Source organism: Panthera pardus, unplaced genomic scaffold (genome assembly GCF_024362965.1).
Source record: "Panthera pardus isolate Hobbes unplaced genomic scaffold, ASM2436296v1 HiC_scaffold_26, whole genome shotgun sequence".
Taxonomy (NCBI): domain Eukaryota; kingdom Metazoa; phylum Chordata; class Mammalia; order Carnivora; family Felidae; genus Panthera; species Panthera pardus.
Window position 1 is genome coordinate 22,177,456 of NW_026526832.1, and position 25,767 is coordinate 22,203,222.

Genomic DNA, 25,767 nt, shown 5'->3' on the forward strand with positions numbered 1-25,767 from the left:
TTAGTCTACTCAATTAGCCACTTCTATTTGAAGATTTAGTGTGATGAGCAATTTTTTAATTAAATGGTTTGTACTTAGAGAAAGAACAAAGAAGTAAACTCTACCAAGGAGTTTTCATGCTAGTTCAACTCAGGACACAAATGGTTTTTAAAACATCTACCTCTGAGTATTAAAACTACCATATCTTAACACTTTTGAGTATTGAATGAAAGTAACACTGATTAAAGTACCTGACAAACAGAAGGCACCTAATAAACGTTCATTCTCAAACTGAAGGTCTTTGCCAGATAAAAATAACAAATGCATCCAGATGTAACTATTTTATGAGACAAATGTAGATTATTTCACAGATCCTTTTAATGAATTATTTCATTCTAAAGACAACAGTTCTTTAACCATTAGCAAAAGATTGCTTTTAAAATAAGGCACTGAAATAGATGCAAACATACTATATTTTAACACAAACACAATGAAAAAAGTATTCTGAATGAGAAAAGTATATAAAATAAATAAGACCAGTTTTGTAGCCTGCGTAACGCATAGTAATTTAACCATTAAATTAGAATCCGTAAAACTAGAAATGTACTTCTATGTATCAGCCTTAACAATGATTCTCAAGAAACTGATTACGAGTTCTGAAGCAACTACACAGGTCAAATTGTGTCCTACACCCAAAGTGTTTGATGATTTTCAAGTCTGCCTTCCCTTGCCAAACCAAATTCAGTCTATATTTTCTAAAGTATGTTTTGTGTATTCTACATATTTAATTAACAACTTTACAATTTTAAACTTTAAGGTAGACAGCTTTATCAGATGATTCTCATTTTAGAAAACCTCTGAGAATATTATTCACATTAATGAAAGTTTTCACAGTTAAAAAATGAAGGTTACTGCTGATGATGGGTCTTTGTAGGAACTTGTCACTGGGGTGTATTCTACATGTACACACAAGAAAGCCCCCTATGTATCTTGTGGATAAATAATTATAAACTGGAAAATCCACAAAGGAGGCTTTTCTATAGGTACAAGAAAAATATTTCCAACAAGAAGCCCCTTTATAGAAAAAAATGCAGAATCGCATATTGACTAGAATTATGCATATCAAATTATAAAATGCTTCATGATAGGTCTAGGGAAACATTTTCTTAGAGGCTGAAAAATACACTAACAATCATTTTATATTTGAAACAGTTCGCTGATTTTTACCATCCTTTCATTTTTTGTCAAAACGCCACTATTTTTGTTTCACTAAAGAGAGAGAGAGAGAGCTCTAACAGAGCTGTAAACATCACTGACAGTATTTTCTATTATATATCTGTTCATTTCTGGGAGTAAATGACAAAAGCAAAAGGCTCTCCTTTGCTCTCTCTCTCTCTCTCTCTTCCTAATAAAAGGACAGGCCTCTACCATTTGTAAGGCTGGGAGCCAGAAAAGCAAGCACTCTTACTATGGACCTCAAACAGAAGGCATATCTTATAAACCAGGTCACCTAGCTATGTGTATATTTCCCTTTTGTTATTCCTGAGCTTCTATTAAAAATCTCACTTAAATGTTCCACCCTCATCTCAGCTCTGCTTAGAGAAGATGAAGTATAAGTTTCTATCATGATTAGTTAAGAGTGAGAGGGGAACAATCTAAGGACCAACTGAGTGAGATAAGGATACAACTTAAAGGTCTAGAAGTCCCATTTCAGTGGAGTCTTCCACTGTTCACAGTGAATGAAGCAGGCAGGTTTTCTTTCTTAGGGTAGAAGCATTGTGTTGGATTTCCTGAACACAGGTACTTCTCCTGTGTACCTAAGAATCAGATGAAATTAAACCTGCAGGATCTGGGACCCATCCCAGACACAATAAATCAGAATGCGTCTGGCAGGTGCCTGGAACAGACATTTTGAAATGCTTTCCAAGTGATTCTTACATGAATGTTTGAGAATTACTGTGAACCACTGCTTTGTAAGAATGGTTCTTTCAAGAGGTCCACAAAGTTAAAACTATTTTCAGAATCAAACTAAGACATTATTTGCTTTTTTTTTTTTTTTTCATTTTCTCATGAACATACAGTTGCGTTTACTAGCAGCTACATGGTGTGCAATATCACAACAGATTGAATGTGGAAGCAGACGTGAGGTTCCATCTGTCTTCTTTTAGACCGTAAAGACAGTTGCAAAAAATGGAACACAATGCCACTTTTTTCACGAAATCTTTAGAAAATGCATTTTTCATTAAAATGTGATTTATACTAACATGTGCTTATTATTTTATTGAATAAATATCTTTTAACTTTTTATTTTCAATGTTATATATATATAACACACATAAACAAAAGGTCTTGAGACCAAAAAGTTTGAGAACTGTTCTTTCCGGCAGATACCCACTACTGCCCTATGGACATTACTGCTGACAGGTATGGCTACTTAGTTTCTTGGCACATTGAATGTACATTTCACTTTAAATAAGATTCAAATAGAGAATTTGCAAAATAAGCTTCTTAAACTTATGTTCAGGCAAGGGAATTCAATCTGACAATGAAATATTCAAGTCTAACCAGTTTTAGTTAGAACTTTAAAATAAACATGTTTCCCTTGGTGGCATCAGAACGTAAATAAATAATCCTTTAACGTATACACAGGTTGACTCTGATATATGGAATAGGAAACCGTAGTTCACGTGATGCATTTAAAAAATAGTAGCAATGTGCCAACACAGGCATTAGAACAGATTCTACGTGAGTGGTAGCAAATGAAAGGTTTACTCAAAATGTTAGCTAAAAACAAAACCCTAATTTTCAAAAGAAAATAAAATAGGGGATCAAGTTGGATTCCTGGATAGAATTTTTTAAAGATTACACTTCTTGAAAGTATAGAAATGTGAACAGGCAGATTAGTATTGACATTATACTACAATGCCCAATTTTATTCTTAAATAAAAATATATTTTAGATACTGTGCCAAATTAATATTTGAGTATATCTTGCCATTAGAAAATAAAAACTGAGAACACTTTGAGGTTCAGGCATAGTTGTGGTGAAAGTAGTCCTTTCTAGCCTTCTGACTGTATCCCAGGTATAAAATAATTACACTGATGCTTTGAATTTGCATGTACAAATTTCTTAATGTATTGCTATTTAAAAAATCTGAGATAGCTGACATTGAAACAAATCACTGCTGGTTGGGACCATCTGAATGAATGATGTGTGAATACATTTGCTAATTTATACCATATTTAGATTCTATAGGATATAGTGATTTAATATATCTTATTGTTGAATAACTGGTATTTGAAAATAAGTGTTTTCTGAGTAGCCTTTTGGAAAAAGTGCATTGAATACAGTTTCTAGTCATAGTTTACATTCCTAACTTGTACTTATTTAAAATCTTCTCATCAGGAGGGAGTTAAATAGCGCTCTAACCAAAAGTCCAGCAAATCAGATCTACTTTCCCTCATTTTGGTTTGAGTGTTCATTTACAACCATCATTTCTCTGCAAACTTTCCACTTCGTGTATCAAAAATCAATGTTATGAAAGTTCTCTAAAAGGTTCAGCGGTTTTTTGGAGTCTCTGAATGATTACAGCATTCTGTAAATCTGCTTCTTCCAGTGTGAGTGTTTCATCTAGCAATCTGAGGGAAGGAAGAGCTGTGGCCAGGGAAAAGGGAGGGCTTCTCTGAGATCCTTGGTATTTTTCAATGAAGTCTTTGATGTGGCTTATCCTGTAAAATAGCACAGACTATTAATATAATTTTATGAAAACGTGGATTAGTTAACGTAAGGTAATAACTTGATGATATTTAGCTATGTTCATACATAGAGCAGTGAAATTATGATAGAACTAATCATCTGGGTTTTTTTTAAATGCTTATTTATTCTTGACAGACAGACACACACACACACACACAGTGCATGGAGGAAGGGCAGAGAGAGGGAGACACAGAATCCAAAGCAGGCTGCAGGCTCTGAGCCACCAGCACAGAGCACCATGCAGGGCTTGAACTCACAAACTGCAAGATCATGACCTAAGCCAAAGTCGGACACTTAACTGACTGAGCCACCCAAGCGCCCCAGGTTATCTTTCTTAAAAGTTGACTCTGGGGGCGCCTGGGTGGCTCAGTCGGTTGGGCGTCCGACTTCAGCTCAGGTCACGATCTTGCGGTCCATGAGTTCGAGCCCCGCGTCGGGCTCTGGGCTGATGGCTCAGAGCCTGGAGCCTGTTTCCGATTCTGTGTCTCCCTCTCTCTCTGCCTCTCCCCCGTTCATGCTCTGTCTCTCTCTGTCCCCAAAATAAATAAACGTTAAAAAAAAAAAAAAAAAGTTGACTCTGGATAGTAAGGAATTACTATGATTTATCTTTAGTGTGATGAGGGTGTTATAGTTACATTTTTAATTTTTTTTAACTTTTTTTATTTTAGAGAGTGAGAGAGCCAGAGAACTTGAGCAGGGGAGAGAGGCTGAGGGGGAAGAGAGGGAAGGAGACAGAGGGAAGGAGAGAGAGGGAAGGAGACAGAGGGAAGGAGAGAGAGGGAAGGAGACAGAGGGAAGGAGACAGAGGGAAGGAGAGAGAGGGAAGGAGACAGAGGGAAGGAGAGAGAGGGAGGAAGACGTGAGGGAGAAAGAGGGAGGGAGAAAGAGGGAGGGAGACACAGAAAGGGAGACAGAGAGAGGGAGGGGGGGGCTGAAATCAAGAGTACCAACACCTAACCGACTGAGCCATCCAGGCGCCCCCCATTGCTGATATTCTTAATCAGGATGCGAAGAATTATACCTGGCAACATCAACAATGGGTTATTCAGGAATTTCAACTTTGGGAAAATAAGCTGCAACATGCAGACCAACTTTTTTTTTTTTTTTTTTAAAGTAGGCTCCACACCCAAAGTGGCGCTTGAACTCACAACCCCTAGATTAAGAGCTGCATGCTCCACCAACTGGGCCAGCCAGGTGCCCGTAGACAAACTTGTTAAGGAGGATATGAGAAATAACTCTGTCTGCAACCAAGATATTTCATAATTTCTAACACCGCTGGCCCCAATGATCATGCTATATTGGAGAGAAAAGTCCAGTACACTCTGGAAAAGGTCAAACCAGTACCACATAATGAAAGCGCACAGAAGTATCAGAAAGGGAGTTTACAGGATTGTGGTCTTTCCGAACATCTCAATCTGTTAAATCACTTACTTAATCATTTACGACCAAGTCACAATTCCCCCTAATTGGCTTCTTTGTGGCTGTCTATGAAGACATGCTAGAAAACCAATGTGACAACAAGGAGGACATTCTTTTTTTCTACACTCAATGAACTCACAACCCTGAGATCTGGAGTTGCAAACTCCACCAACTGAACCAGCCAGGCACCCAAAGGAGGATGTTATTTTACTTTTTTTTTTTTTTTTTTAAAGCTTAAAAACAATTTTTTTCTTAAGCACCAAGGAGAACATTCTTCATAAAGCATTAGAGTTGTGTGAAATCCTAAAGAAAAGGACGCTAGGGGAGCCTGGGTGGCTCAGTTGGTAAAGTGTCTGACTTCAGCTCAGATCATGATCTCAGGTTCATGAGTTCGAGCCCGTCAGACTGTGCTGACAGTTCAGAGCCTGGAGGCTCCTCCTGATTCTGTGTCTCCCTCTCTCTCGCTGCCCCTCCTCTGCTCGCGCGCTGTGTCTCTCAAAAATGAATAAACATAAAAAAAATTTTTTTAAAGAAAAAGAAAAGGACACTATAAGAAAGGAATATTGGAAATATACTGGAAGATCCCTTCAAAGCAAACCACCACAGAAGTCACCCACCAACAAATGTACAACAATAATATCATTTGGAAGAATTTGGTGGAATGCTTTTATTTTAAGAGACTCTAATGCAGGAATTTAAAACTAAAGTGATCGTTCCCTTTGCCTGTGGTAGAAAATGTGCAGTGTGATGCTACTTGGGTGCTGTGGCTATTCAGACTAGTAATTCTGATTCTTTTAAAGCAAAGTAATTTGGAGGGAGGGAGAAGAAACAGAGAGTCCCAAGAAGGAATGTCTGTAGTCTTACCAACATTTACTCTAATGCCTTTGCATCACCTCCTCCCTAAAGGGAGTAAGCGCCACTGTGTTGCATTTGCACCATTAATGAGTGCAGGTAACTTGTACGTGAAGGATATAAAGTAACTTCGGTTTTGGTTCAGGAGCAGGAATGCAATTGTTACATTAGAGACGCTATGCCACACAGTATCTGGCTCACGGTAACCAACTACTGCCAAAAGAAAGGTTTTGTAATAAGATTATGGATGCATCCTAAAAAAATAAAAAAATGTGCAAATTAAAAAAATAAAAACAAAGTCTGATTAATAGACAATAAATATTGTTGGTCAATGATTATTAAATGCTTCAGTAATTTAGGAGAAAAAAATCTAGGTGACTATTTGCTACTGAAAATGTTGGAGTATTTTTCTACACAAAGAAGTTGAAATTAAAATATTTTATTTCCCTACAAAGAAACAAATTTAGACTGGAATAACATATCCCCTCTTCCATTTTCTACCTGTTTAGTTTGTCTTCCATTCATTTTAAAGGAATTTGGGTCACAGAAGAACATTCTAAGGCACCATTTAAACATATGCTTCTATTATTATTATCATCAGCTCTCTGATTCTAGCTGTGTAGGGTGGTTTGCCATTTGGAAATAATAGAAGTGAAATGCCTTGAAGAGAGCCTACTATACAGAAAACACTCAATAGGTGGTAGCTAAAAACAATACACAAAAGCACAACAAGAGCAACTGAAGAGGATTGTTAGCCTAGATATAAAAACTATACTCAAATAACTATTTACAAGAAACACCTTTAAATATACAGACACATACATAGTTAAGTTGAAATTAAAAGGAAGGAGAAAGATACACCATGTAAGCAAGCACCAATCATAAGGAAGCTGGTATAAGTAACTATATTAGTATCAGGCAAAGTAAACTTCGACACAAAATTATTAGGGATTAAAAGAGATGTTTCTTTACTGCTAAAAAGGTCAATTAATCAGAAAAACAATTTTTACCTCTGCACAGACCTAACTACATAGCTTTAGCATACATGAAGTAAAATGTTGACAGAAATAAAGGAGAAGTAGACAAATCCACAATAATAGGTGTAGATTTTAGCACAGATCTGTAACTGATAAAATAAGCAGAAAAATAAAGCAGTAATTTAATTGATTGAAAAGTTATAGTAATTAAGAGAAAGTGTAGCTGGCAAAAGATAGGTGGACCACTCAAAGAGAATGGAGAGTCCAGAACTGATCATGTGATTTACACAAAGCTGCCACAGCAATCGGGCCAGGAAAGAAGTCTCTTCCACAGTGTAACATCTGGGACTTGGCCACGTGACTTGCTCCAGCGGATGTCAGAAGAGTGACACAAGTAAAACTTTGCTTAGTGGGACGAGCCTTGTGCCTCTGCCCTTGTTATGACAACATGGAGAAGCAGGCTGCTGATTCAAGGAGAAGAGACACAAGGAGCAGACCCAGACTCACAGGGATGTGGCCTAGATTAGCGCTCCCTCAGATGACCTGCAAACGTGAATGAGCTCAGCGGAGACCAGAAAAGCCATACCAGCCAACACATAAATACTTATCATAACAGGCCAGGAGATTTTCCTATATGTTTACTGAGCAATGCTGATTGATACATCCATATAAACAAATGTAAATGTGGACCATTACCAATAAAAATAGGATGGATCATTGATTTCATATAATGGATTATACTATAGAAATGAAAATAGATGAGGTACAGTTACATACATCAACACAGATGAGTCTCAAAAGTTGTACAACACATATAATAACATTCATATCATGGGGGCGCCTGGGTGGCTCAGTCGGTTAAGCGTCCGACTTCAGATCAGGTCATGATCTCACACTCCGTGATTTCGAGCCCCACATCAGGCTCTGTGCTGACAGTTCGGAGCCTGGAGCCTGCTTCGGATTCTGTGTGTCCCTCTCTTTCTGCCCCTCCCCTGCTCATGCTGTCTCAAAAAACAAATAAAAACATTTTAAAAAATAACATTCATATCATGTTAAAAAAAAAAAAAAAAAAGCAAAGCTGCCTTTCTTTTTCCTTACTAAACAACTTGGTCCAAAAGCCAATAGTATGGCAGAACATGGGAACCAGAAACAATAGGAGTTGTGGTGGCCCAGAACAGGGACTCAGAGTCTAAGCAGGGTGAAGAAGGTCTCTGCACAGGAAAGCTAACCACCTGCATGGTGCCAGAGCCTGATGAACACAAGAAGGGTATCCATGCAGGCGGAGGTGAAGCAGGGGTGGTCAGAGCTTACTCGGGTGAGGGGTGTGTCCCACACAGAAGACTTGTCCAGTACACACTGCCAGCAGCCCACTGGGGTGAGGAATATATCCAAACTGAGGGGCAGAAGAAGTGGCACAGAATGGCCTGTGTCAAGCAAAACGGAAAGAACCTTCTCGCAGAGGAGCGGCCAACTGCAGCGTCAGAACCAGAGAGGGGTGAACAGAGTGCACAAGCACCGGGGAGAAGAGGCTGCACTGAATGTCACCGAGAGGGTAAAGAGGCCAGCGGCACAGGGTGTTGAAGTGGTCTGGGGTGATGTGTCAGAGACCCAGCGGGAAGAGAAGGGAACTCAAGTGAGAACTCAAGAAGGATATGGTAAAGCCCAGGCAGGGTGAAGAAGTCTTCCATGAGGGGGAGGTGGCAATGGGGAACAAAGAGATTGACTCCACACAGGAGAACTAATCAATCAATAAATATATTAAGAATAATTGAAGCCAGGCTATTCAGTATGGGAGAAATCAGTTATAAATACAGAAAGGAAAAAACTGGAATAAACTCCATGGTGGTAGATTGAGTTTGGCAGTATCTATGTGAACTCATGCTTTTTGTTCTGCAAAGATATAGAAAATACAGATATATATGTACCTGTGTGTATACACCTATCACTCTCTCCACTCAGAGGGCCTGAGAACGGTGGGTAGCCACTGTCCACTGAAAAAGAACCAGGGCTTCTGAGAAACAGTACAGACCAGAACTTGAAAAAACTTTTGTGCCAGAAAACAAAGAAATAAAGAATGATGGGAACATGTCAGTAAGATAAAGGCAGTCCCGCTGACTATATCTGGGAATATATGAGCATTAAAATAAATTTTGCTGGTGAGAGCATACAATCCATCAAATAAAATAGGAACCATGAGAAGATGTAGGTATAAATAAACGAATAAATCTGATGTCATAGGAAAAACATGTAATTATGCAATTTCAAACCTCCTCCTCAGAAAATATGTATTAACTACAAAGAGAAAAAATAACTTTATATTAAAGGAGACTGTCAGATATCCCTTTAACCAAGTGAACAAACATGGGGCACCTGGGTGGCTCACTCGGTTAAGTGTCCCACTTCGGCTCAGGTCATGATCTCATGGTTCATGATTTCGAACCCCACACTGGGCTCTGTGCTGACAGCTCAGAGCCTGGAGGCTCTTTGGATTCTGCGTCTCCCTCTCTCTCTGCCCCTCCCCCACTCACACTCTGTCTCTCAAAAATAAATAAATGTTAAAAAAATTTAATAAAAAAAGGGAACAAATTTAACATCATAGTGGGACAAAATGTAAATTATGCCACCTAACAGAACGCAATGAGATACAAAAGCATCACTTTTGTGATATTCCTGCCAAAATTAGAGAACTAAATATAATTACGAGAAACAATCAAATACAAAATTGGCCCGTAATTAAAAGAAAAATACCAAGGTTATAAAAATCAAAGAAAGAGTGAGGAACTATTATTTCAAACTCAACATAATAAAAGCCATATATGAAATTCCCATAGCTAGTATCAGCCTCAGTGGGGAAAAATGGAGAGCTTTTCCTCTTCGGTCAGAAACAGGACAGGAATGACCAGTCTCATCACTACTAGTTAACACAGTACTGGACGTCGTAGCCTCAGCAATCAGAAAACAAAAAGAAATAAAAGGCATCCACATTGGCAGGAAGAAGTCTAACTTTCACTATTTGAAGATGACATGATACTCTATCTGGAAAACCCAAAAGACTCCACCAAAAATTACTAAAACTAAATACACGAATTATGCAAAGCTGCAAGATATAAAATCAACATACAGAAATCTGTTGCATTTCTATACACCGATAATGAATCAGCAGAAAAAGAAATTAAAGAATCGATCCCATTTACACCTGCACCAAAACCAGTAAGATACCTAGGAATAAACCAAATGAAAAAGGTTAAAAGATCTGAAAACTACAGAACACTTATGAAAGAAATTGAAAAGAACACAAAGAAATAGGAAAAAAATTCCATGCTCATGGATTGGAAAAACAAACATGATTAAAATGTCTATACTACCCAAAGCAATCTACACATTTAATGCAATCCCTATCAAAATATCACCAGCATTTCTCACACAGCTAGAACAAACAATCCTAAAATTTGTATGGAATCACAAGAAACCATGAATAGTCAAAGCAATCCTGACAAAGAAAAGCAAAGCTGGAGGCATCACAATTCCGGACTTCAAGCTATATTACAAAGCTGTAGTCATCAAGACAGTATGGTACTGGCACAAAAACAGACATAGATCAATGGAACAAAACAGAAAATCCAGAAATGGGCCCACAACCATGTGGTCAATTCATCTTCAACAAAGCAGGAAAGAATATGTAATGAGAAAAAGGTTTCTTCAACAAATGGTGTTGGGAAAACTGGACAGCAATATGCAGAAGAATGACACTAGACCACTTTCCTACACCATACACAAAACTAAATTCCAAATGAATGAAAGACCTAAATGTGAGACAGGAAACCATCAAAATCCTAGAGGAGAATACAGGCAGCAACGTCTCTGACTTCAGCCATGGCAACTTCTTACCTGACACACTGATGGGAGACAGGGGAAACAAAAGCAAAAATGAACTATTAGCACTTCATCAAGATAAAAAGTTCTGCAGAGAAAAGGAAACAATCAACAAAACTAGAGGGCAGCCTATGGAATGGAAAAGATATATGCAAATGACATATCTGAAAAAGGGTTATTATCTAAAGTCTATTAAGAACTTATCAAACTCAACACCCAAAAAACAAATAATCCAGTGAAGAAATGGGCAAAAGACATGAATAGACATTTTTCCAAAGACATCCAGATGGCTAACAGACACATGAAAAGATGTTCAACATCACACATCACCAGGGAAATACAAATCAAAACCACAATGAGATACAACCTCACACCTGTCAGAATGGCTAACATTAACAACATAGGAAAACAACAGATGTTGGTGAGGATGTGGGCAAAGGGGAACCCTCTTGCACTGTTGGTGGGAATGCAAACTGCTGCAGCCTCTCTGGAGAACAGTATGGAGGTTCCTCAGAAAGTTAGAAACAGAACTACCCTAGCCCTAGCAATTGCACTACTAGCTATTTATTCAAAGGATACAAAAATACTGATTTGAAGGGGCACATATACCCTGATGTTTACAGCACCATTAGCAACAATAGCCAAACCATGGAAAGAGCCCAGGTGTCCATCAACTGATGAATGGATAAAGGACACGTGTGTATATGCATGCGTGTGTGTGTGTGTGTGTGTGTGTACATGGATGCACATATACACACAATGGAATATTACTCAGCCATCAAAAAGGATGAAATCTTGTCATGTGCAACAACATGGATGGAACTACACACTGTATTATGCTAAGTGAAATAAGTCAGTGAAAAAAAAAACAAATATCATAATTTCACTCATGTGGAATTTAGGAAACAAAATAGACGAACATATGGGAAGGGGGAAAAAAAGAATATATGGGAGGCAGGGAAGCAAACCATAAGAGATTCTTAATGATAGAGAACAAACAGTGTTAATGGAAGGAGGTGGGTGGGGGACTGGCTAGATGGGTGATGAGCATTCAGGAGGGCACTTGTTATGATGAGCACTGGGTGTTGTTATATGTAAATTATTAATCACCAAATTCTGATTCTGAAACCAATACTACACTATACGTCAACTAACTAGGATTTAAATAAAATTTTGGAAGGAACAAAAAACACAACAACAACGACAAAAAAACCCAGAAACTGGGACATGTGTGATTCTGAATAGTCTTTGGATAAAATGGATAATATCGGATTAAATGGCAAACTTTGAATAGGGCCAAACATTAGCTGGAAGAAGTGTATCAGTGTTACATTTCCAGATGGTTGAACTGTGGTTATATGGGATAATGCCCATATTTGTAGGAAATATCAGAGTACTTTGGGTGATGGGTCATCAGCTTGGCAACTTACTCTTGAATGGCTAGGAAAAAAAAGTTCTTTATAGTGTTCTTAACATTTTTCTGTATGTTTATGATTGTTGTAAAACTTAAGATAATTAATTGAAAATGAGCAAAAAAACTCAATATTTTTATTTATTTATTTATTTATTTTATTTATTTTTTTATTTTATTTTATTTTTTTTTATTTTTTAATATATGAAATTTACTGTCAAATTGGTTTCCATACAACACCCAGTGCTCATCCCAAAAGGTGCCCTCCTCAATACCCATCACCCACCCTGCCCTCCCTCCCACCCTGCCCTCCCTCCCACCCCCCATCAACCCTCAGTTTGTTCTCAGTTTTTAACAGTCTCTTATGCTTTGGCTCTCTCCCACTCTAACCTCTTTTTTTTCCCTTCCCCTCCCCCATGGGTTTCTGTTATGTTTCTCAGGATCCACATAAGAGTGAAACCATATGGTATCTGTCTTTCTCTGTATGGCTTATTTCACTTAGCATCACACTCTCCAGTTCCATCCATGTTGCTACAAAAGGCCATATTTCATTTTTTCTCATTGCCACGTAGTATTCCATTGTGTATATAAACCACAATTTCTTTATCCATTCATCAGTTGATGGACATTTAGGCTCTTTCCATAATTTGGCTATTGTTGAAAGTGCTGCTATAAACATTGGGGTACAAGTGCCCCTATGCATCAGCACTCCTGTATCCCTTGGGTAAATTCCTAGCAGTGCTATTGCTGGGTCATAGGGTAGGTCTATTTTTAATTTTCTGAGGAACCTCCACACTGCTTTCCAGAGCGGCTGCACCAATTTGCATTCCCACCAACAGTGCAAGAGGGTTCCTGTTTCTCCACATCCTCTCCAGCATCTATAGTCTCCTGATTTCTTCATTTTGGCCACTCTGACTGGCGTGAGGTGGTAACAACTCAATATTTTTAAAAGATACATATGTACTTGGCAAACCTATGAATAAAACCAGATGAAGGATGCGCTTGGGTGGCTCAGCTGTTAAGCGTCCGACTCTTGGTTTCAGCTGAGGTCATGATCTCAGTTTCAGGAGTTCGAGTCCCTCACTGGGCTCTGTGCTAACAGCGCAGAGCCTGCTTGGATTATCTCTCTCCCTCCCTGTCTCTCCCCTACCCATGCTGTCTCTCTCTCAAAATAAAGGACTTAAAAAAAAAAAAAAGCAGAAGAATAACACAAATTCAGAATAGAGTATCTCCTGCACAAAAGGAAAGAAATATGACCAAAGAAAGGCACACAGATACATTGGTGTTTGTTTTGAGTGAGGCAGTGTATGTGTTTATCTTATTAATTTAACTATACATATATAACTTTTATGTAAAACATTTCTCTCCAAAATGTTTAAATGTTTTTAAATAAAGAAGGAAACCTATGCACAGACAGTATGTTCCTACTTCTAATTAAAACGAACAAAAATTTTTCGGGTGCCTGGCTGGCTCACTTGGAAGAACACGAAACTTGTCATCTCAGGATCATGAGTTCAAGCTCCATGATGGGGGTAGAGTTTACTTAAAAAATAAAATAGGGGCTCCTGGGTGGCTCAGTCGGTTGGGCGTCCGACTTCGGCTCAGGTCATGATCTCACGGTTTGTGAGTTCGAGCCCCGCGTCGGGCTCTGGGCTGATGGCTCAGAGCCTGGAGCCTGCTTCCAATTGTGTGTCTCCCTCTCTCTCTGACCCTCCCCTGTTCATGCTCTGTCTCTCTCTGTCTCAAAAATGAATAAACGTTAAAAAAAATTTAAAAAAATAAATAAATAAAAATAAAAATAAAAATAAATTTAAAATATTAAAAATTTTAAGAGATAAAAGACTGGAAAAACCCATGAAACTGACAATAGTGATTATCTCCGGGTGATGGAATTTCAAATGACTTCAATTTCTTTCAATATTTTTCTGTATATTTTTCAACAGAAAATATGCACATAATGCTAATGACTGATTTTAAAATATATTAAAAATAATTCTTCTAAAATTATATATCTAGGGGCGCCTGGGTGGCTCAGTAGGGTAAGCATCTGACTCTTGATCTCAGCTCGGGTCACAATCTCATGGTTTGTGAGAAGAGCCCTGTGACAGACTGCAATGACAATGCAAGACCTGCTTCAGATTCTCTCTCTCCCTCCCTGTCTGCCCTTCCCTCACTTGTGCACACGTGTGCATGCTCTCTCTCTAAATAAATAAATAAACATTAAACAAAAATGGTTACAGGGCACCTGGGCAGCTCAGTCACTTAAGCGTCCAACTTTGGCTCAGGTCACGATCCCATCGTGAGTTCAAGCCCCACATTGGGTTCTCTGCTGTCAGTGCAGAGCCTGCTTCGGATCCTCTGTCCCCCTCGCTCTCTGCCCCTCCCTGGCTCACCTTGCTCTTTCTCTCTCAAAAATAAGCAAACATTAAAAAAAAGATACTTTCACTTAAAAACAATGGTTACAAAAGTAAATTAAAAATAAATTAATAAAATTACATATTTAGATATATAGGAAAACTAACCAAATGATAATCCATACAACAAACTGAAAATACTTCATCTCCAAAAATTTTTATTTTCATGATATATTATGTTTAGAGAACTGCTAAGATCCTTGCTTAGTTCTTAAACTCTGCCTACTGAACTGAAAAGAAATTTAAAAAGGAAAAAAATTAAGACAAATAATGAAATGGAAGACTCACCTATGAGAAATGTTAAATTTCTGGACAATCCGTTTTCCATTGGCTAACCAGATCTGTACATTAGTGATGGGTTCCAGGTTGTTTAGTTGAACAACAGACAAATTTTTATTCTCGACTTCAATACTCTTTGCCTTAGAAACAATTTTTGGTGTGGCACTAAGAAAATCCAGACAACAAAATCAGACGCATGTTGTTCATTAAGCAAAACCTTATCATTAAATAATTGCTACAAAAATTTTACATTAAGTATACTTTAGCAAGATTTTAGTAAGTCAATGCTATTTCCTCAATAATAACAATATTATTTATGTCCATCATATATGATGAGATGAATGAACCTAATGAAATTAGGCATATCTGAGTAATTTGTAAGACTGTAGAATGCTATGTAAATATATGATAAAATATTGTATATATATTGTAATTATCTAAATAGCACCTTACAGAATAATTTTACAGGGTTATTAGATCCATGGACTTTACCTTTACCTACTACTCCCCATTTCTGTAAGAAATGGGGCACCTGTGTGGCTCAGTCAGTTAGTGTTCGACTTCAGCTCAGGTCATGATCTCACAGTTCCTGAGATGGAGCCCCATGACAGGCTCTGTGCTGACAGCTCAGAGCCTGGAGCCTGTCTTCAGATTCTGTGACTCCCTCTCTCTCTGCCCCTCCCCTAATTGCGTTGTCTCTCTCTCTCTCTCTCTCTCCCAAAAATAAATAAAACTTTAAAAAAATTTTCTGTAAAAAATAAGAAGTTTTCAAGAGATTAATCTTTGAGTTATAAAGGGGGAAAAAAGGAAGCAAAGTATTTCCTGAATATTCTGAAAGTTACATCTGAATTTTTTTTAATGTTTATTCATTTTTGAGACAGAGAGACAGAGCATGAGTGGGGGTGGAAGGGAATGTGTGCAGACAGAGAGAGGGAGACACAGAACTCAAAGCAGGCTCCATGCCGTCAGCACAGAGCCTAATATGGGGCTCAAACTCACAAACCATGAGATCATGACCTGAGCTGAAGTTGGACGCTTAACCGAGCCACCCAGGTACCTCAACATCTGAATATTTTTATATGTGTGGATGAATATGTAGATAACTTTACCAACCTTGATAATATATGAGAATGCATAAAAATACAAGCGATCACGTATGTAACCTCTTTGTAATTGTGTCATAAGACAGAGTTAGATATGATGAAGACTGCAAAATGTGACACTAAAGGCTTTGATATGGATACTAACTTTATCATGCATTTTTTCAGTTTTATTACCTCACAATTCAGATACTTATCACAGAACACAACGTTGAAGGCACTGATAAGTAAAAAGTTGAACCCTATATTCAAAACTTAACATATGTACTCTGTAACATTAATGGCAATGATCAAGGAGTGGGTGCAAGGGAGAAAAATTATATATACATCCAATTCTGCCTAATGTCCTAAATAATCCACGTCCTTTTAATTTGGTAAAATCAAAAAAGCCTCCATGATTTTTTTAGTGTACTACCAGCATGTGTTAATTTACACTAAAGTAAATAGGACCTAGGAGTCCTCATGAAAGTTAAGAATAATCTCACTTCCAATGAGAGAAATGATAAGGTCTTTATATATGGTCTATATTGTAAAATAATGACAAGCTGAGTATTAGTCAAGCCTCTGTTTATGGAAAGCACAGCTAATGAGCCTATTTACCTTCCCAGTCTATGACCCTGTCCTGAAAAGGGCTGGAACACCGGCTTCGTTGACACACATACTTCATTTTTTTTGTCTTCAACTTTAACATCCACCTCCTCTTTATCAAAAATTCCCTGTAATTCCAAAGGTAATTCCCTAGGAAGGAAAAGAAACAAAGTGATAAAGCTCCCGATGTGTTTTTTTTTCTCTGAAAAACATATTCCGTATGCAAACAGAACTGAAAAGTATATAGAAATAAGAGACATATATAATACAATAAAAAACTAAATATATTCTTAAGACTTTATTTTTAAGTAATCTCTCCACCCAATGTGGGGCTCAAACCCACAACCCAATCAAGAGTCAGATGTTCTACTGACTGAGCCAGCTATTTGCTCCCAAACTGGATGTATTTAAAATACAGTCAGTCAAGGGGCGCCTGGGTGGCTCAGTCGGTTAAGCGGCCGACTTCAGCTCAGGTCATGATCTCGCGGTCCATGAGTTCAAGTCCCGCGTCAGGCTCTGTGCTGACAGCTCAGAGCCTGGAGCCTGTTTCAGATTCTGTGTCTCCCTCTCTCTGACCCTCCCCCGTTCATGCTCTGTCTCTCTCTGTCTCAAAAATAAATAAACGTTAAAAAAAAAATTCTAAAAAAAAAAATAAATAAATAAAATACAGTCAAATGAGATGAATACCAAGAAATAAGAACAATACAGAGTAATTTCTTTTCATGTTTGTTCATTTATTTTTGAGAGAGCCCACACACGAGTTGGGGAGGGGCAACGAGAGAGGAAACACAGAATCCGAAGCAGGCTCCAGGCTCTGAGCCGTCAGCACAGGGCCCGACGTGGGGCTCGAACGCACAAACTGTGGAGACCATGACCTGAACTGAAGTCAGATGCTTAACTGACTGAGCCACCCAGGTGCCCCAAATACAGAGTTAATTTTTAAGACTACAAATTCATGAACAGCTTGTGTTACTCAGCAGTACCTAGAATAGTACTAAAGTCATGAAATATTTGATGACTATATTCTGCTAAATTTAAACAATTTGATCTCTTTGTAGGTGTCTGAATAAAACTAAAAATGTGCTAGAAAAATCAGGCTCTCATTTCCACTTTTAAATAGAAATATAAAAAAATGAAAAACTATATAGATTTACTCTACACATGATGAAATAAAATACAAAACATGTAGAATTTAAAAAAGCGTTTTCACATTTCATACTCCTAACAGAAAGATAAAGTAACACAGTTAGGACGTGGACTCCATCAGAGGCTCTGTCTCATATACCACAGATGCTTCTCTTCTGAACAAGGTAAACTTTTTTGAATCTTATGATCTTTTAAAAGCAGAGTCTTGGGGCGCCTGGGTGGCTCAGTCGGTTGAGCGTCCGACTTTGGCTCAGGTCATGATCTCGCGGTCCGTGAGTTTGAGCCCCGTGTCAGGCTCTGTGCTGACCGCTCAGAGCCTGGAGCCTGTTTCAGATGCTGTGTCTCCCTCTCTCTCTGACCCTCCCCCATTCATGCTCTGTCTCTGTCTCAAAAATAAATAAAAGTTAAAAAAAAAAAAATTTAAAAGCAGTCTTTTCTAATGAACACTTGAAACAATGTTATGGAATACACAGATATATGAGCAATGAACTTCCATGGGAAAATTTTAACGAAATTACAAGTTTTAACATATTTATAAAATAATTTTTTCTTGATAACTGAAATAATACAAATTCATTTTATACTTAGGATTTTTGTACTTTTCTGTATATGTTATACTTCAAAAAATTTTTATTTAAAAATAAGCAATACATGTTTGTTCTAAAAAAAAAAAAAGATGTAAAAAATGTAAACATAAGTCAACTTGGAAAGTGACAATCCTAGGGTACTTGGGTGGCTCAGTTGGTTAAGTGACTAACTCTTATTCTCAGCTCAGCTAATGATTTCATGGTTCCTGAGATCAAGCCCTGAGTCAGGCTTTGCACTGATGGGTGGAGCCTTCTTGGGATCCTCTCTCAATGCCATCCCCCATACCCTCATACATTCACTCTCTCTCAAAATCAATAAATAAATAACTAAAAAGAAAGAAAGTGACATTCCTTATAAACCTACTCTCACTTTAATAAAAAAAACTGGGGCACCCGGCTGGCTCAGTTGGTAGACTATGCAATTCTTTCACTTTTTTTTTTAAAGTAATCTCCACACCCTTGGGGCGCCTGGGTGGCGCAGTCGGTTAAGCGTCCGACTTCAGCCAGGTCACGATCTCGCGGTCCGTGAGTTCGAGCCCCGCGTCAGGCTCTGGGCTGATGGCTCGGAGCCTGGAGCCTGTTTCCGATTCTGTGTCTCCCTCTCTCTCTGCCCCTCCCCCGTTCATGCTCTGTCTCTCTCTGTCCCAAAAATAAATAAAAAATGTTGAAAAAAAAAAAAAAATAAAGTAATCTCCACACCCAATGTAGGGCTCAAACGCACAACCCCTAGGGCTCAGGAACCTGAGATCGAGAATCACATGTTCCACCAATTGAACCAGTCAGGTGCCCTGAGCATGCAATTCTTGATCTTGGTTGGGATTGTGAGTTCAAGCCCCATGTTGGGCCTAGAGCTTACATTAAAACAAAAACATAAACAACACACGTTGGGGCACCTGGGTGGCTCAGTCAGTTAACTGTCTGACTTCAGCTCGGGTCATGATCTCGCAGTTCGTGAGTTCAAGCCCCGTGTCTGGGTCTGTGCTGAGAGCTCAGAGCCCATAGCCTGCTTCAGATTCTGTGTCTCCCTCTCTCTCTGCCCCTCCTCCACTCATGTTCTGTCTCTGTCTCTCTCTCTAGAAAATAAACATTAAAAAAAATTTTTTAAACCCCACAAAACTCTGGTGTTTTATCTCCTAGATTTTCTCTATACATATAATAAAACTCCATGTAATTGTTTAATTTTTTCTGCAGATGATATTGATGTATACAAATTATCAGTATTCTCTGCAAACTGCTTTTTTTTTTTTTTTTTTTAAGTTTATTTATCTGTTTTGAGAGAGACAGAGCATCTCAAGCAGACTTCATGCTGTCAACACAGAGCCTGACGTGGGGCTGGATCTCACGAAGTGTGAGATGAAGACATGAGCCAAAATCAAGAGTCAGACGCTCAACTGACTGAGCTACCCAGGTGTCCCTGCAAACTTTTTAAAAATAAAAGATACCACAGAAATCTTCTCATGTTAATATATAGACGTATATCATTCACTTTTATCAAATGCATACTGTTATAAAGCAGATCAAACGGTACAAATACATAAAATGTTCTTTCCATTTTTTTCTTAGTGATTCATAGGAATTGTATATATATTCCATTTGCATGACATACATGAAACAAGTACTTCCAGTCTGGCAGTTCTCTTTTGACTGCATATAAGTGTTGCTGGTAAATATGTTTTTAATATTTATATAATGAGATTTATCTATATTTTTTACACTGCTTCAGGGATTCGTGCCAACCATAGCTATATGTAATAATGTGGATTCTGCCAAATGAAACATGCTTAAAATATCCTTGAGTTTACAAAGAGTGCTTACCCCTTTTTGATGGAGTTTAGAAACTGCTGACTTGCACCATCAGAGTAACTTCGGAAATCGTCATTGACCGTGAATCCGTTTTTCCATAATTTTATACTAACATCTACCTGCAAATCAGTAAGAAAAAAATGTATTACGTTAATAAAATGTACTAGATTAAAATCCTGCATTTTTTTCTATTGTATATATTTTATGTATCATTCATTTCCTTTTTAAAATTGATAAAATTGACATATAACATCGTACTTATTTTTAGTGTACAACAAAATGACCTTATATATGCACATACTGCGAGATGATGATCACATTTTGGTCAACATCCATTACCAAACTACAATTTTTTTTCCAGTTTTACTGAGAAACTAATACACATCACTATGTAAGTTTAATGCATAGAACATTATGCTCTGATTTACGTGTATTGTAAAATAATTACCACAATAGGTTCAGCCAACACTCATAATACTCCTATAGATACAATAAAAAGAAAAGAAGGGGTGCCTGGGTGGCTCAGCTGGTTGAGCATCCAACTTCGGCTCTTGGTTCCTGAGTTCCAGCCCCAGGTCCAGCTCTGTGCTGACAGCTCAGAGCCTGGAGCCTGCTTCAGAACTGTGTCTCCCAATCTCTCTCTGCCCCTCCCCTGCTTGTGTTCTGTCTCTCTCTCTCTCTCAAAAAATACATAAACATTTTAAAAAATTTAAAAAAAAAACAGAGAAAAAAAATTTTCTCCTTGTGATGACAACTCAGAAGATTTACTCTAATTTTCCTATGTATCAGAGCAGTCATCCATTGTGCATTATAACTCCAGTAATTATTTATCTTACACTTGGAAGTTTGTACATCCTGATCACCTTCTGCAAAATTTTTTTTTTAACATTTATTTATTTTTGAGAGACAGACAGCAAGACACAATGCGAGCAGGGGAGGGGCAGAGAGGGAGACAGAATCTGAAGAAGGCTCCAGGCTCTGAGCTGTCAGCACAGAGCCCAACATGGGCCTCAAACCCATGAACTTCAAAATCATGACCTGAGTTGAAGTTGGATGCTTAACCCACTTAGCCACCAAGGTGCCTTTTTAATGTATCACTCTTAAGAGCAAACTTCAAGTGTAAAATATCAAAAATAATGTATATAGGGATCCGTGGCTGGCTCAGTCGGTATAACATGAGACTCTTGACCTGGTTGTGAGTTTGAGCCCCAGTTGGGCATAAAGTTCACTTTAAAAAATGTATATACAGGGGTGTCTGGATGGCTTAGTTGGTTAAGCATCTGACTTCAGCTCAGGTCATGCTCTCATGGTTTGAGAGTTTGAGCCCCAAGTTGGGCTCTGCACTGCCAGTGCAGACCCTGCTTGGGATTCTCTCTCTCTCTCCCTGTCTCTCTGTCCCTCTCCGACTCAAACTTTCTCAAAATAAACTTAAAAAAATAAAAATAGGGGCGCCTGGGTGGCTCAGTCGGCTGAACACCCAACTTCAGCTCAGGTCATGATCTCACGGTCCGTGAGTTCGAGCCCCGCATCGGGCTCTGTGCTGACCGCTCAGAGCCTGGAGCCTGTTTCGGATTCTGTGTCTCCCTCTCTCTCTGACCCTCCCCCGTTCATGCTCTGTCTCTCTCTGTCTCAAAAATAAATAAATGTTAAAAAAAAATTTTTTTTAATAAAAATAAAAATAAAGGCTACATTTAAAATAAAAATAAAAAATAAAATAAAATAAAAATAAAAATAAAAAATGCATATACAGAAACAGAACAAGGGATGCCTGGGTGGCTGAGTTGGTTAAGCATCCAATGCTGGCTCAGGTCATGATCTCAGTTTGTGAGTTGAAGCCCCACATCAGGATGTCTGCCGTCAGCGCAGAGCAGGCTTTAGATCTTCTGTCTCCCTCTCTTTCTGCTCCTTCCCTTCCTCTCTCTTGCGTGCTCTACTTTTTTAATATTTAAAAAAAATTTTTTTAACATTTATTCATTTTTGAGAGACAGACAAAGCATGCGTGGGGGAAGGGCAGAGTGAGAGGGAGAAACAGAATCTGAAGCAGGCTCCAGGCTCTGAGCTGTCAGCACAGAGCCCGACGAGGGGCCTGAACTCACGAACCAGGAGATCACAACCCCAGCCGAAGTCGGACGCTTAACCAACTGAGCCACCCAGGCACCTCAGCATGCTCTCTCTTAAAAATAAACATTAAAAAAAATAAAAAATAAAATAAAACAAAACAAAATAAAATAGAGCAAAACAGGGGTGCTTGGCTGGCTCAGACTGTGGAGCACATGATTCTTGATCTTGGGGTTCTAAGTTTGAGCCCCACATTGCGTGTGGAGATAACTTAAAAATAAAAAAATAGGGGCACTTGGGTGGCTCAGTCAGTTAAGCGTCCAACTTCAGTCCAGGTCAAGATTTCACAGTTCATGGATTCTAGCCCCGGGTAGGGCTCTGTGCTGACGGTTCAGAGCCTGGAGCCTGCTTCAGATTGTGTCTCCCTTTCCCTCTGCTCCTCCACCACTCACTGTTTCTCTAACTCTAAAAAAAAATGAATAACGTTAATAATAATAATAATATCTTAAAAAAATACTAAAATAAAATAGAACAAAACAACAAAGAGGTAGAAAATAGGAGAAATAATATAAAAATTAAGTGCCTGGGTGGCTCAGTTGGTTAAGCAGCCAACTTGATTTTGGCTCAGGTCATGATCATGGTTTGTGAGTTTGAGCCATGCATAACGTTTTGTTTTTTGCACTGGCAGTGTGGAGCCTGCTTGGGATTCTCTCTCTGCCCTTCCCGGCTCCCACTCTCTCAAAATAAATAAGAGGAAGAGGGGGAGGGGGAGGGGGAGGGGGAGGAAAAAAGAAGAGAGAAAAGAACAGAAAATGTCCTAGAATAGTAAAACAAGAGCTTCTACATTGAATGAATGAAAAAGGACCCACATCAAGGCCCATGAGAACATAGAATTAAATATTCTAAAAGCTTTCAGGGAGGGGCTCCTGGGTGGGTCAGTCAGTTAAGCATCCAACTTCAGCTCAGGTCTTTATCTCACAGTTTGTGGGTTCGATCCCTGCATCAGGCTCCGTGCCTGCTTGGGATTCTGTGTTTCTGTCTCCCTCTGCCCCTCCCCTGCTCACGCTCGGTCTCTGTCTCTCAAAAAATAAACATTAAAAAAAAAAAAAAAAAAAAAAGACTTTAAAGCTTTCAGGAAGTAAAAAATGTGCCACATACAAAAGCTCAGATACCAGAATGGCATTGTATCAATCAAGTGTGAAGGCAGAATAAAGGGAAACATAGACTTAGGCTTGCAAGGCTTTTTTTTTTTTTTTCCTCTTAATTACAGAGAGTGCTCATGCTCCAACAAGTGAATAAGGGAGAAGAACAGAGGGAGGCAGGGAGGCAGGGAGGGAGGGGGAGGGAGAGAGGAGGGGAGGGAGAGAGGAGGGGAGGGAGAGAGGAGGGGAGGGAGAGAGGGAGAGGGAGGAAGTGGGGAGAGAGGGGGGGAGAGAGAGGGAGAGAGAGGGAGAGAGAGGGAGAAAGAGGGAGAGAGAGAGAACCTTAAGTAGGCTCCATGTTCAGCTTGGAGCCCAATGTGAGGCTAGATTCCAGCATCCTGGGACCATGCACTGAGCCAAAATCAAGAGTCATCTTGAACACCAAAGGATGCTCAATGACTGAGGTACCCAGGCACCCCTAGGCTTACAAGGTTTTAAGCCATCTATTTCCAATGCTCTCTTCTATTCACACTGTTTTTTATAAAGCTATCCCAAGCCTGGCTTCATCAAGGGCATTCTTCATTGAAACTAGCATGCCCCCGACCAAGAGCAGGGAGAAAATATGGTAATGACTCGTACAGTTTGGTGCTACTGCCTTGATGCCTCCTAAGGCACCAGCAGTTTAACCCACATTGCTTTTGTGGTATTAGTGCAATGTCAACACAATGGAAAAGGTAATAATAACTTACTATTATATATGAAAACACTTTTGACCTCATGGACCCAAAATATGGTCCCTATTTTGAGAAACACTGGAAGAGAAAAAATTATGGACATTTACCTGTTTCTTCTGTTCAGTGGGAGACACACATTTGGCACCAACCTTCTCAGCTTCCTCAAAAAGGCTGTCAACAAAATATTCACAATTTGTTTGTCGATCATCACTAAGAGGTTGGTTGTCAGATCCTGTTTCACAGACCCTACACATAAAAAAAGAAAAATAAGCAGTACTAATTTTCCAAAAAATTACATGAATTGCTCTTGTTAAGGGATCTTGAACTCAGACGCTTCCTTGTACACAATTCAGACTCACTTCTAAATTAAAATTTTTTTTAATGTTTTATTTTTGAGAGAGAGAGAGAGAGAGAGAGGGAGGGAGGGAGGGAGAGAGGGAGAACAAGCAGGGGAGGGGCACAGAGAGAGGGAGACACAGAATCTGAAGCAGGCTCCAGGCTCTGAACTGTCAGCATAGAGTCCAATGCAGGGCTTGAACTCATGATCCACGGGACCATGACCTGAATAGAAGTCGGATGCTTAGCTGTTGACTAAACCACCCAGGTGCCGAGACCCACTTCTAAATTAAGATTCTAGCAGATATGTGACCTTGGGAAGTCATTAACCCTTTTGGTCCAGAGCAAGGTCTTCTCCACTTTAGTCTACTCACATTTGGGGAGGGCTAGTTCTTTGTTGTGTGAGCTGCCCTGTCCATTGTAGGGTATTCAGCAGCACATGTGGCCTTTATCCACTAGATGCCAGTATCATGCTTACTCCACCCACCCCTTCTTCCAGTGTTACAACAACTGAAACCACCTCTAGACATTCCCAGGTGTCCTCTGGGGGACAAAACTTCACCAGGTTGAAAATCACTGGTCCAGAGGAAAAAAATGTGTTCTTTGTAAAAAGCTCAAAATAGCTTCACAAGGTTACTGCAAAGGCTGTTTTTTGTTTTTTTTCTTTGCTATCAGCACAGAGCCCGATGCTGGGCTCGATCCCACAAATTGTGAGATCATGACAAGAGCCTCAATCAAGACTAGGACTCTTAACCTACTGAACCACCCAGGTGCCCTTGCAGAGGCTGCTTGTAGGCAAACAGGGTTGAGCAATGGAATGTGAAAAGGTCCCACAGTGACCACTTGGCTATGAAGAGGCCCAGCAGGTGACCCACCTCAAAACATCCATAGGCCCTAACAATGGGCTACTCACAACCAAGAAGTTACCAAAAAAGGGAAAATTCCATGTGTTCCCATACCTCTTCACTTTTCCCCTTTAAAACAACCCCCACCCACTGCCTTGTTGCAGTTCCTCCTCTGCAGTCCTGCCCCTGCTCCTTTGAAGTGTATTCAATAAACCCTATCTCCTTTGTTCTGCCTGAGGTGAATTCTTTCACATTTGAGGGCCCTCATCCAATCGATTGAGAGACACCTCATTTAGACACCACAGTTACTATGTACCTTTTGGTCACGGAAAGCACTTTTGAACTAAAGGGGATAGTGTGTCAGGAACGGTCCTAATCATAGTTTTGATTTGCATAACTTCAGAATGAGATTTCTCACTGAAGACTTTGATTTGTAATTAATACTCCACTATTTTTTAAATCAATTAT

At 39.1% G+C, this 25,767-nt stretch overlaps 1 protein-coding gene across 2 annotated transcripts in view; it reads right to left on the reverse strand.

The window, feature by feature from the left end:
- UBXN2A (UBX domain protein 2A) overlaps nt 1-25,767 on the reverse strand; it is a 47,788-nt gene continuing 22,021 nt past the window's right edge. For both annotated transcript variants that reach the window (XM_019450693.2, XM_019450701.2), the window contains exons 3-7: nt 24,226-24,364; nt 20,197-20,303; nt 16,661-16,798; nt 14,970-15,125; nt 1-3,707 (exon numbers count right to left, since the gene is read on the reverse strand). In XM_019450693.2, coding sequence (XP_019306238.1) covers nt 3,515-3,707; nt 14,970-15,125; nt 16,661-16,798; nt 20,197-20,303; nt 24,226-24,364 — 733 coding nt within the window. In that variant the 3' untranslated portion in view covers nt 1-3,514. The remainder of the gene's footprint in view (nt 3,708-14,969; nt 15,126-16,660; nt 16,799-20,196; nt 20,304-24,225; nt 24,365-25,767) is intronic.